The sequence below is a fragment of the Aythya ferina genome, assembly GCF_964211825.1.
Source record: "Aythya ferina genome assembly, chromosome: Z".
Taxonomy (NCBI): Eukaryota; Metazoa; Chordata; class Aves; order Anseriformes; family Anatidae; genus Aythya; species Aythya ferina.
Window position 1 is genome coordinate 17,704,790 of NC_140299.1, and position 12,469 is coordinate 17,717,258.

The following is a 12,469-nucleotide window of genomic DNA, read 5'->3' on the forward strand; positions in this document are numbered from 1 at the left end:
TGCTGAGACTGCAACTAGGTGAAATTCATCTTTATGAACTAGTGAAATGTAAGTCCTCTTTAACTGGCAGAAAAAGAAAAGCTGATATTGTCTGAGAAACTTCAATTGTTTTCTCCTTTGCTTTGGTTTATATCTTTTTTCCTGTTTGAATGGTCCATTGGATTGGAATATAGTCTGATTAGCAATTCATTAATATGAATGAAATTAATTTTATTTTTGTTGTTATATGGAATACTTAAATAATATAGAAGGAGATGGAGGAACACTGTGGTTTCCTTTGCTTTTCTTATTTTGTCCATTCTATCCCCCACAAGGTTTTGGGATACTTAATCAGACATGAACTTGATACTAAAAACTTAATTAAAGAAATCAAAGGAATTGCTAGCCATCCAACAGAAAAGTATTTCTTTAATGTATCATCTGAGGCTGCACTACTGGAAGAAGCAGGAACACTTGGAGAACGCATTTTTAGCATAGAAGGTAAAACAATCAATGTCTCTGAAAAAAAAAAGAAACAAAAATTTAGATCAGATTCTCCCAGCAGAGAAGTGAGGATTTTATATGGCTTTACCTTGGTGCAATACTGCGCAAATGAGGGGCAGTTGGAGCTGCAGGCTGCATGCTGCTCCCCAGGAGGGCTCTGTTTTGCACAAGCTTTTCCCTAACTACCAAATCTCTAATGAGCCTGAAATTCAAGTTTCTGCAGATCGATTGGAACAGTTTGCCAGTTGCTGAATTTCAGTCTAGTCCTGGGTTTCAGGAAACAACTGAAACATACACATTCAAATGTTTTTGCAGCTATTGCCAATGGACAAATAAAGGTATCTTTTTGTTTTTCAGTCAACTGTATTTCTCTAACACTGACCAAGTGTAAAGATAAAAAGTGAATCAAAATTTTGGGTTGCTGCATTGCTGTACCTTCTCAGTTTTGTAATCAATCTGCATGGTGTCTGCCATGCACTGTTCCTAGGATCATCCATGTCCTTGTACAGTTTAGCTGAAAGTGCTGTAGAGGTGGCTCAGAGGCTCTTCATCCCCCTGAAAGCCATTTTTTCAAGTCAAATTTAGACCTTGCTTGTGATATTTATAACTTGACCTCAGCCTAGGGAGCATTTTGTGGCTGCAGCCTTACTGTATTCAGGATAAAATCTTACCTCGCTCACCTTCTTCTGTTCCTTACCAGGGCCATGCTGCTAATCGAGTGGGTCAGTTGAGCTTCTCCTTCTTAGGTTTTGCTGAGTACTCTTGTTGATTTCCTGTTCCTCAATTACCATCCATCTACCTTAGGAAATACTCCATCATGTCACTGTAGTTTCAAGACAATTGCAAGAGATGATAAACATTCATTTGGAAGTTGTGAATATAGAGTTCCTAAAGCTGTTGATTTCTCTGTACTATAAGTGGTTCCTAGAGAACATAAGAACAGGTTAGCCATGTTGACAGCACCATGCAGATGGATCCAAGCCATCTTTATCATCTGCCTGTCTTGGAGTATGCTTGTAATGTGGCTCCATGCAACTTGCCATTAAATCCTCAAAATATTTGACTAGTTATTAACTCTCAGATTTCCACTGTTTGTAAATGATGGAAATGTTTTTAGCAGAATTTAGTGAAAATGTCAAATTTATGGAGTCTTTGTATAGCTACACTCATGGGCAGTGGAATTAGATCTCCTGTGTGTTTCTGTAGGGTTAACCATATGTGAATATTTATGTTACCAGGTACAGATCAAGGTGATACATTCCAAATGGAAATGTCACAGGTGGGCTTCAGTGCATATTACTCAGGAAAAAAGGTACATTAATTTATTTATATAATTAGATATAATTGCATAGACATGAAATCCAGTGTTTTTAGAAAGTTCTGAGTTCACCTAGCATGAAAGATTTGTTCTTTCCAAATTAACATTTTTCAGTTGAATAACTTGGAAGAATTGAAATAATATTGTAATGCTAGTATATTTCTGGACAAGATTTATATAAATCAAGTCTGAAAATAATTTATTTAATATTTATAAAGTTAATGATATTTGCTTAAATTATATTTCCCTTAGAAATCAGAAAGGATAATAAATCAGGCATATATTTCATGATAATCAATTTTAAGATTATCTTGACCAGATCTCACTGTAAAATCCAAGTGTGGCTCATTTTTCAACTGAAAATATAGGAAGTTTTTCTCTTTATTTTAGCCCTTAAAGATAATAAAACATGTTTTTTAAAGTCCCACATATTTGCACCAATTAGTATTTTAACTTACTAAGAATCTAATGCTAGGAAATAACACCACCAGCACCACCCAAAAAAAAAAAAAAAAAAAAAAAGTCAAGTGCTTCCAAGTGTTTCTTCAGGAAAATTATGCATACTACTTTTGTTGCAATTTTCTACATCCTTATTTTGGTTCAACAATGAATTTTAATAATGTGAATAATCTAAATGACATTTGTGTTCTGTGTACACATTTAAGTATTTATCTATAAGCATATTAATCTAGATTTTAGATTTAACTATGATCTCCAGGATGTCTCCTTACAATACACCTACAGGATGAAATTTCTGACTTTTTCCAATAGCTTTTGTATGCCACTATTTGCACTTGTAATGGCAAAAAGTGGATTTTAGCTTTTTCTTACCATTTTGTTTGACAGTCTTTGGGGGATCATGAATGCATAAAAGCCTAGATTTAAAGCCCAACACGGGGAAAGACAGGCTTAGGAAATTATCAGGCTTTAAATAAGCCCATTCTTACTTTTGAGTTTTAGTGCCATGGAAGATAAAGCTGACAGTTATCCTCTTGCAATAGAAGAGTGGTAATCCCTCTTAATAAGGTAGTAAAGTCCAGCATGTAAGTAAAAACAGTAAGCAACTCCCACCAACTGCTTGCAGTCATTAGACTGTACATCACTACCTTAAATACAGTGATGTTTTATGTAATTACATACAGTAACTTCAACTTTGCTCACACTTCTGCTGAAATAGGGAGTTCTAAAATGTTGATTTTTATTTTTGAAAGGATGTTTTGCTGCTGGGTGCTGTTGGGGCTTATGACTGGAGTGGAACAGTGGTTCAGGAGTCTTCAGACAGAGTCACCATGTTTCCAAGCAATGTGTTTGAGAAAATACTGCAGGACAGAAATCATAGTTCATATCTAGGTAAGACGCTGACATGCAGAGCTGGAAATGTATCAAACCTTTATTAAGATATTAAAGAACTTGGAAAATTCTCCTTTAGTTCCTGTTAACTGATTTGAGATGAAGAGACTTTTGCATCCAAAAACATTTCATTTACTGGACAAGAGAATATTGAGTGAAGTCTTTGTTGTGTTTTTAAAATTCTATTCACATCAATGTGTTAAGCTGAAAAAAAAATCAGTTTCTAGTTTCATATTTGTTTGTAATTCCTGAGTTGCATGTGGATGAGACATTGATTCACTCACTGTAGTTTCATCTCTGCTCACTCTTTTCTTGGCCTTTTCCAGTACTGTTTATAGTTTTTGGCACATTGCTGCACTTTAACAGAGGCCTTATTTATAATCCCCATCTATTTTCTGACACATAGTTTTATGACCAAGTAAAGCCAGGAAGTTTGTCTTCTCAGTTCATTGAAGTGTTTTCTGCAAACCTACAATATGCCTGCTCTGGCAATTTATTCCTGAGCAATACAACTGCATCTATCAAATATGATGAAGTTACTGAAAGAGATGCTATTTTTAACATTGATATGTACTCTTTTTCCTATGGGTTAGCATTATGTGTATCCAACACAATGAATCACTAAACCTACCTTAAAGAGCAGTAGCTCTTTTGCATATCTGATTTCTTCAGATTTGCTGTTTCTCCCTTTTCTAGAGTAATTCTTAAAAGGTCAGGTTGCTTCTGTTGAACACTTCCCCACTAGGCAGTTTCCTTATAATTTTTTTTGAGCCAACAATGTCTCTGCCTTTTCTTACTGTACTGTTTCTGTTCCCTCATTTATCTTATCCTCCTTTTGTTCCTCAGTAAGAGCTCTCCATAGCAGTGGACAGCTCAAGCCAAAGGGTTGCTAGCACAGCAAAGCTTGCTAATTTGGACCCCATTCTGCACTGCACACTCTCACTTCCAATGCCTATATGCTGTATTAATTAATAATGTGGCCTTAATCTATGGAATAACATCTTGTTTTGAAATTTTAGTCTCCATTGATGTTCTTTCCCTGGAAAAACAAAATGACCCCACACAAATCCAAAATACACCAATATGTGTAAAGATCAAGACTTAATCTTTTTGGACTGCACTCCGTGCGTTGTACTCCAGCTTGCTAAAGACCTGCATGTTCTGCCCAATCACAGGGATTTTGCTACCCAGTTTAAGTAAAGACTTTAGAAAGGATGATTTTGTTTTCTTGTCTTGAAATAAACCTGGTGTAATTAAGTCACAGATATGTAAAATATGTAGTAATACTAGCTTTACAGTGCTAATACATGTGTAATGTATTAGCAGGTATTAAAAGGTGTTTCCTGAAAGCTAATAATGTTAGAATAATGGGAACAAGGATTAAAATGTTGAAAGAAGTTCAATCAACCTAAGCTGACAAGCTGTTACTATGGTCTGTTGTGTTTAGCCAAAGCACAGGGCTGTGGTTTTGTGAGGAGGTGTGAGAAAATGAATTGAGAATTCTGCAGAAGCTAGGTGTTTGAAGCTGTGGTTTGAAGGCCGGCTCAAAAGTTGTTCTCATGTTTCTCTTTATTTCCTCATTCCCAGGATACTCTTTACACCCTCTGTCCTTCATAAGCATGATATTCGTGTGGTCTGTGTTTTACTGAATAGGCCAGGCTGTTTTCCACGCTATTCTGCAAACATGCTTAAACTTGATCTGTGTGTCATTGCTATCTCTAGAAGACTACTGCAAGTTTGATGCTTATGTGACAGCTTAGCTTCCCATCTGGAAGTACCATTCTCTGTCACTATTGCATCAGGTTGATGCCTTTATGAGCTGACAAATTGTAGTTAATGGTCTCTCACACATACTAAATGTTGACTTTTTCCCCCAGGTTATTCTGTTGCTGTTCTCTCAACTCAGAGCTCTGTCTATTTTGTTGCTGGTGCACCCAGATCCAACTACACTGGCAGAGTAGTGGTTTATGATGTTGATAGACATGGTAATATTGCAATTGTGCAGTCCCAGAGAGGCGAGCAGGCAAGTATATTTTGGTCATGAATGCAGCTTTTGAAGGCATCTGTTTTTATCAACACAGCAGTAGATTGCAATAGATGTGTTTGTTTTGAAAATTCCTCTTTGTTGCAATTCATTTAGAATCCTGCTTGCATTTGTCTCTGTCATTAGACTGTTTCAGTTAGATTAATTCTTCGACAGCATTTCAGGAAGTCATTCAACTAGTGGTAAAAGATAATGTACAAAACCTCTTAACATATTATTCTGTTGATGCTTCTAAGTGGGAGAGACTTGATGAGCTCCACTCTTCCTGAGAAGCTGTGAAGTTGATGACATCAAAAGAGAGATTTGGAAGTTCATTCTATTTCACTATTTGGGAAAGGACGGAAAGCCTTTTGCTTTGCTTTGCTTGTATTGTAACAAAAGGATTGGGTAGTTTTACCTGTGCAGTTTAATATAAAAAGTATACCTTCCTTAGCTTGTTCTCTGTTTTCATTCATATTGTTGAGTGGTAAAGCCATAGCAGCAGCTACTGGGCAGAAACAGTGGACACGTAGTAAGGATATGATTCTTCAGACACTAGAGTATGTTATACAGGAATTTCATCCCAAGGGGTGGTTTTATTAGTGCTGGACTATTTCAAGCATAAGAGTTTTCTGGTTCAGCTGCTAAAACGTTATGCCTTGTAAAATCCACATAGAAACACAATTTTCTTATTACTGATTTCAGATTGGCTCCTACTTTGGCAGTGTGGTGTGTTCAGTGGATGTTAACAAAGATTTTGTGACAGATGTGCTGCTTGTAGGTGCACCAATGTTTATGAATGACCTGAAGAAAGAGGAAGGGAGAGTATACATGTTTTCCATTACAAAGGTAAGAATGTTACTGTAGCAAATTGGCTTCCTGCATACCCTTCCATAATAAGTGCTGGCATTTTCATTTTCATCTGAAGGATTTACAATTTTTCCCTGAATTAACCATTCCCTGAATTAGAGTTTTATCAAGGCAGTAGTACTTATTGATAATGTCTGTTCTGTTTCAGAATAGTGATTCCTGTACCCAAATCTAACTGGATCAGACTCACTCAATCTGGCATTGCTTAGCACTATCTTCTTGCAAAGCAGTCTGGCCACAGCTACACTAAAAATCCCTTGTCACCATATTTTGGGCCCTTAAGTTACTATTTTGTGTATTTTTTTAAAATGTTTGAAATACTGACAGCAGTGTTTTTATAATGAGAAAGTGTGTGTGCTTTGTCTGGTTGTAATGTAATGGCAGGTTTAGGTGATGCAGACTGCCTGTTCAGAGGACAGCAGAATGAGTCCTTCCCAGTGCAGTCTTGCCAGTCCTGCTTTTTAGAAGCAGCTGCAAGCTTTCACTAGGACCACTTGTGGATGTAATCTGGTAATAAGCCAGTAGGACCAGCCTGAAATAGAGCCACAAGGCAAGTCAATAGCTAAGCAGTATTAGTGATTAGGGGGCTGGCTGCTATAGGTTGCTCCCTGGCCCTGGTTTTAGACATTCTGCTATGTCTATTCATGTACATGAATCATAGAATGGTTTGGGTTGGAAGGGACCTTAAAGACCATCTACTTCCAGCCCAATGCCATGGACAGAGATGCCAGCCACTGGATCAAGTTGCCCAGGGCCCCATCCAGCCATTTGAACGCTTCCAGGGATGAATATAACACCAGGTTGACCATTTCTCTTGAATGTTTAGCTCAAGGCTTTTGCTAACCAATTTTTTACCATTTGATTTTAGGAAGTCGGTTTAACACCTAACAGTACTCCTAAAACCATTTTATAAATGCTTTTCTGCCAATGCATAGTTTCATGAATGTTCACACTGAGTGGTCACTATTACTTATGTTGTCTCTTTTGTCAGCAAAGCCATGTTATTTACTTGATGCCTGCCCAACTGTTTTTTATTCAGACCTGTGGTAGGTGTTTTTAGAATGTTCAAAAGTGCCAGAGTCTTCAGGATGGTTAATATAGGCAATCTTGCAAACAATTGTGGGTGTCTGAATATGCAAAGGATTTTTTTCTGATTGATGGCACATATTAGAGAAAATTGCATTTTTCCTAGGTAAATTGCAGTCAAATAAACAGAGATGAAGTACCATCCTCTTCAGAGTAACTCACAGTCAGATAGATCACCCTTGAGCAATATGAAAGTGTATCCTAGGACAATTACACGGTTGACAAACTGCTGGAAGTAGCACTGTTGGCAGCTGACATTGGTCACCATGACTGTGGAACTGTGCTGTTGTGACTGTAGACACAAAATACAGAAGAAAAATAATTTTTTGCATGTTTTGAAAATGAATACATTGAATAACAACTCTTTGACAACAATTTGTCTTTGACAAATTTTGAATTTAAGATTATATAAAAGTTCAGTATAATGAGAGAATGATTTAAAATAATAAAATAAAGAAAGAAAGAACCTGGGCTTGTGTGACTATGTGTCTATGTTGCATAAATTACACTTTTCTACTCATTTTTAAAAAATAACTTGGCTGGTATTTTTTAAATTTTAAGCAAAGTGTGATAACTGAGGTTAAAGATGAGAGTCATACTTGCCAAGGAGTTGAATTTAACTTAATGTGATTATTTAAGTAAATGTGATTATTTAACTCTAAAGATCTCCAACCTTTCTTTCCTCATTGGCACTGGAGAGGTCAGGAGTTTACCATTTGGACACATGTTTTTTGCATTAGTTTAGTTAGGAAATTCCATTTCTGTTTCAAAGAATTATGTCCAGTTACATAATTTCCATTCCCTCTGCATAAAAACTGGTAATCCAAAACTGGAAACTGTATTTTTCAATGTATTGTGAAACTTCAGAACAGTCAGATGAGGACAGTGAGAGCATTTAAGCTTCATACATATGGTTATATTTGCTGTTAGTGCTCTGCATAGCATGCTTTAATTTTGCTGTGTAATGCTTGCCAAGACTCTGAGACATAATGCAAACTGAATGGGCAATACAATGGGGAAGGAATTCAGGGTTGAGCAGTCCGAGGGGAATGTGCTGGGAGAGGGAAAAAAAAAAAAAACACCAACAAACAAACAAAACAACAAAAGAAACAATGCACATAGATAATGTGTCTATGTCTAATCTGGTGCAATGATAGTTATGTTTTTGCTTTTTCTTCTTTTTTCCTTTTTAAAGGGAATTTTGGATCAGCAGGAACTCTTGGAAGGTCCACAAGGGTCAGAAAATGCTCGCTTTGGATCAGCAATCACAGCACTTGCAGACATTGATTTGGATGGCTTTAATGATGTTGTCATAGGTGCACCACTGGAAAACCAAAACTCTGGAGCAATTTATATTTACAATGGATTTCAAAAGAGTATACGTACCAAATATTCTCAGGTAAATAACTGTTGTATAATGCTGTACTTAGTGCTTTCAGATCTGTTAAAGGAAAACTGAAGGATTTTCTCTCCTTTTCTTGGCTGCTACTTCATCATCTTAAAGTAGTGTTATTATTTTTGTGGTTTATTCCAAGTTTTGTGCCCTCTCTACCCTCCCCACCTCGGCCCCCCTTCAATTCAGCTGTCAACACATCCTGGATGATATTGTTGTGGTGCTTTCAGCTGAACTGTGCAGAGGAAAAAGGCATGCCAGGTGCTTTATCTGAGCCTCTCATAATTTTGGTATCTGTGTGTGAAGTTGGCTAATCTCCTATACCTTTTTTGACACACCATTATTCAAAGCTGAAGTACAACAATGGAGATTTGATACATTCCAGGTCTGTAAAATAATAATAATTTAAAAAGTGGTATTTGTGGAAAAGTATTTCAAGGATCTTTGCATATCTCATATATTAATATAATGGTAATAATTTTAATGTCACTGTCCATGCTGACTTTCTGGTCACAGAAAATATTTGTCAGAAGTCCTGTTAGGATTCCTATTCTTTGAGTTGCTCAATGTAAGATGGAAAAATTTTCCAGTAAGTACTAGCTGGCATAAAGCAGCCAGTTACTTGATTTACTACCAAGACAGAAAAATCTAGTCCATTGTCTGCTCCAACAGGGGAGGAAAAAGTGCTTAAAAGCATTTGAGAAAACATCCACACAAGTTTTTTGTTTAAACAATATATGACTTATTCAGAGAATATCTGCAAAAATCCATTGCTTGGGCTAGTATCTACAGACTTAAACACTCTTCATGGCAATTTAGTAACCAGACTGTCTTTCCCAGAAAATTTTAGGATCGGATCCTGCTTTTGGAAAACAGCTCCAATTCTTTGGAAGATCAGTAGATGGCCATAGAGACTTAAATGACGATGACATTACTGATGTATCAGTTGGTGCTGATGGAAAAGCGGTTCTGCTTTGGTTAGTAAACTCTTAGAAAAGCTGCGCTTAATGTTTCAGATGCCAGTCAAACATTTAGTTAATTAAACAGCAAAACAAACAAAACAAAAATGTATTTTATTCCATGTGTTTTGCACTAACATACTTAATGCCTCGTCACTACAATTACAGAGCTCAGAAACGGCATTGGACTTGTCGAACAGACATGACAAGCTAACCTACAGAGCAGGGCTGCATGGGGGAAGCCAGGTGGCAGGGGCTGCTGAGAGGGATGCACGTTGGGATGGGGAGGGCTGGGAGACATGTGAGGGCATGTGGTCCAGAGGAAAAGGCTGGGAGTGGGGCTTGCTGGGCAGTATTTGAAACAGCAGGTCATACTTCAATAGCTGCAGAGTAATTTTGATAGCTGAGTCTACCGAGATAGACAAAACCTCTTCCCACACAACCTGCGTGACCTTTACTAGGTGGCAGGCTGATCTGCAGGAAACAGTAGTCCTGCAGGGTGAGGACAGAGAGCAGTGAAACAGTGTTGGCATCTACTTCTGGCAAGAAAACCACCTTTTCTGGCAAGTGGACCTTACCAGTGCAGTCAGAGTGCTTTTACAAAACAAACAAGAAAGGCCTCACGGAACCCAAATCTTGTGGCTGCCTAAGTACCACTATTTCCATGAGGAGCTAAGTTACAATGTAGCTTGCTCTCCAGCCTGTCACCTATCTTCTAGTCTGAGGTTCCCTGTTGTAACAAGAAAAAAATCACTGTATTGCTACTTATTTCATAATAAAACAAGATTATACAAAATGAATGGTCAGTTTGGACCCTTGACCCATGACAGAACTCCTGCTGGTGCTGATAAGGAGGGCATTAAAGAAAATTATGCTTCTTGGATTATCAGCATCTGTTTCAATTTGATTAATGAAGATGCTCATTTTTCCTTCACTCCAACATTTGGTCTGATTAACGAGTTTCACTTTTGATTAAAGTGTTTGCTTTTACACGTAGGGTTCCTTTGAAACTATTCTTCAAAATCTTGATTAATTTCATGAAAGTTGTTTTTTCTGACAAATAAGGATACAATTAAAATGAAGAATTACGCTTTCTTGCCTTCCTAGAGGAGCTGAATGACTTTTCTAAAGGAGCAGAAGAGGGCTACTTGTTGGGAAAACAGGGCATGGTCTTCATTCTGTTATCTTAAGGGAATACTTAGGGCATCAGGGTAAAGACATTGATTGTCCATTAATTTGATGTGATAAATTATTTATTTTAATTACTGAAAGCTACTGTATCAAAAAACTCAGTTACATGCAAATAAAAATAATTTTGCCAGTGCCATAAAATGTATTTACATTCGGGACCCAAAAGATCAATATTACATTTACATGCAGAAAACAGCTTCTAAGCTACCCAGTGCTCTTGAAAATCACATATAACCTTTTACAAATATTTTTCAGGTCACAAAGCATTGCAAATGTGTCTATAATTGCCTCATTTAAACCTGAGAAAATCAGTCTGCTGAACAAGAACACAGAAATAACTGTTAAAATATGTTTTCAGGCTACATTTAGACCTGCTAACAGAAATAATCAAGTGGGTAAGAGTATTTCAATGGCTTGTTTTATATTAATTTCTTCAGAAGTCCATTATTCAAATGAGTAGTGGAAATATTGCATTAAATGTCAAAGAAGGTGAAATCACTATAAAATTTAAGTGCTTAAGAAAGTGTTTTTAAGATCTACTGTCATCACTGCCTCCATAACCTTTGATAAATGAGGACTTAACAATACAAGGAAAAGCTGTCCACCAAAACCCAGGAAATGTCATTACTAAGAAGCTATATAGATATAGATATAGATCCTTTGCTCACTAATTCTATCGTTTTTCTTCAGCTGGTATCATTCAGATATGGCAAGACACTTTAGGAAGGGTAACTGGGTATTTCTGGAGAATGCGCCTTATGGGGACAGAGTCTTTGTGAGCTAATAGTTTCAACAGCAGACTGCAAACTTTTCTTCTCTCTGGCAAGCACAAAAATAATTCAGCACAGAATTTCTTCAGTACAAAGTTAATTTCCATAAGTTCAATGCAGATTTCAGAGAACAGTAGAGCACCAAATATTTCTGAGACTAACACTGGCCCCTTATGAAGCTATTTAGTTAAACATTTTTGTTGTGGATAACACCAGTTGAACTGCTTCAGTGCTCCATACGGTGTCTTTAGGAACTTCTGATTTTTAGTAATAAAATAAACTTCCACAGTGTATTAGTCATCATATGAAGAGAAGACCAATTATAATGTCATTGAAGAGAAGATGCAGGTTTTCTTTATAGCCTCCTCAGAACTGAGGAATATGGGTGCAAGGCTTCTTTACCTGCTGTAATCCTGGCACTGCTGGCTGGCTCCTTGCCTGAGTTGTGGGCTCAGACATCTGAGACACCTCAGACATCAATCAGTGGAGACCAGATTGATTGCCATTTAATGTGCTCTCTGTGGATAAGAATTTACTTCAGGATTTAAACTTACTTGACTGACTTGGAAAACACAAGGGAAAACTTTATTGTTTTGTGAATGCTCTGTGTTTAACAAACCGTGAAAAAAGTAAAATATTTATAGTGGTTTGGAAAGCCTGGTCATTCTGTAATGCTGGACATAGTAGTGAGATCATAAGCATTAAGGCTGAGTGAAAAAAAAAAAAAGTACTATTATTCTTTTTGTAGCTATAAAGTATAATGCAACACTGGATGCAGATCTCCAGTCCTCTAGAGTGACTTCCAGAGGATTGTTCAAAGAGAACAATGAAAGGTACATGCAGAGGGATCTTCTGGTACGTCATGAAGAGAATTGTGTTCATGACATCTTCAACGTACAGGTAAGTGCAACTGCGAGAAGCCTCATGACAAAAATGATCAGAGGAAGATATTGATGAATTTTATGTCTGTAAGATGAATTTCATATTCCTCTGATTTCATCTTCATGATTTAAGTTTCTCAAACTC

At 37.0% G+C, this 12,469-nt stretch overlaps 1 protein-coding gene across 2 annotated transcripts in view; it reads left to right on the forward strand.

The window, feature by feature from the left end:
- The window catches only part of ITGA2 (integrin subunit alpha 2), a 70,697-nt gene that overhangs the window by 37,516 nt on the left and 20,712 nt on the right, over positions 1–12,469 (forward strand). For both annotated transcript variants that reach the window (XM_084503802.1, XM_084503803.1), the window contains 9 exons: positions 315–480; positions 1,722–1,795; positions 3,013–3,151; positions 5,029–5,174; positions 5,880–6,023; positions 8,326–8,529; positions 9,364–9,500; positions 10,929–11,068; positions 12,192–12,343. In XM_084503802.1, the coding sequence (XP_084359928.1) occupies positions 315–480; positions 1,722–1,795; positions 3,013–3,151; positions 5,029–5,174; positions 5,880–6,023; positions 8,326–8,529; positions 9,364–9,500; positions 10,929–11,068; positions 12,192–12,343 (1,302 nt within the window). The remainder of the gene's footprint in view (positions 1–314; positions 481–1,721; positions 1,796–3,012; positions 3,152–5,028; positions 5,175–5,879; positions 6,024–8,325; positions 8,530–9,363; positions 9,501–10,928; positions 11,069–12,191; positions 12,344–12,469) is intronic.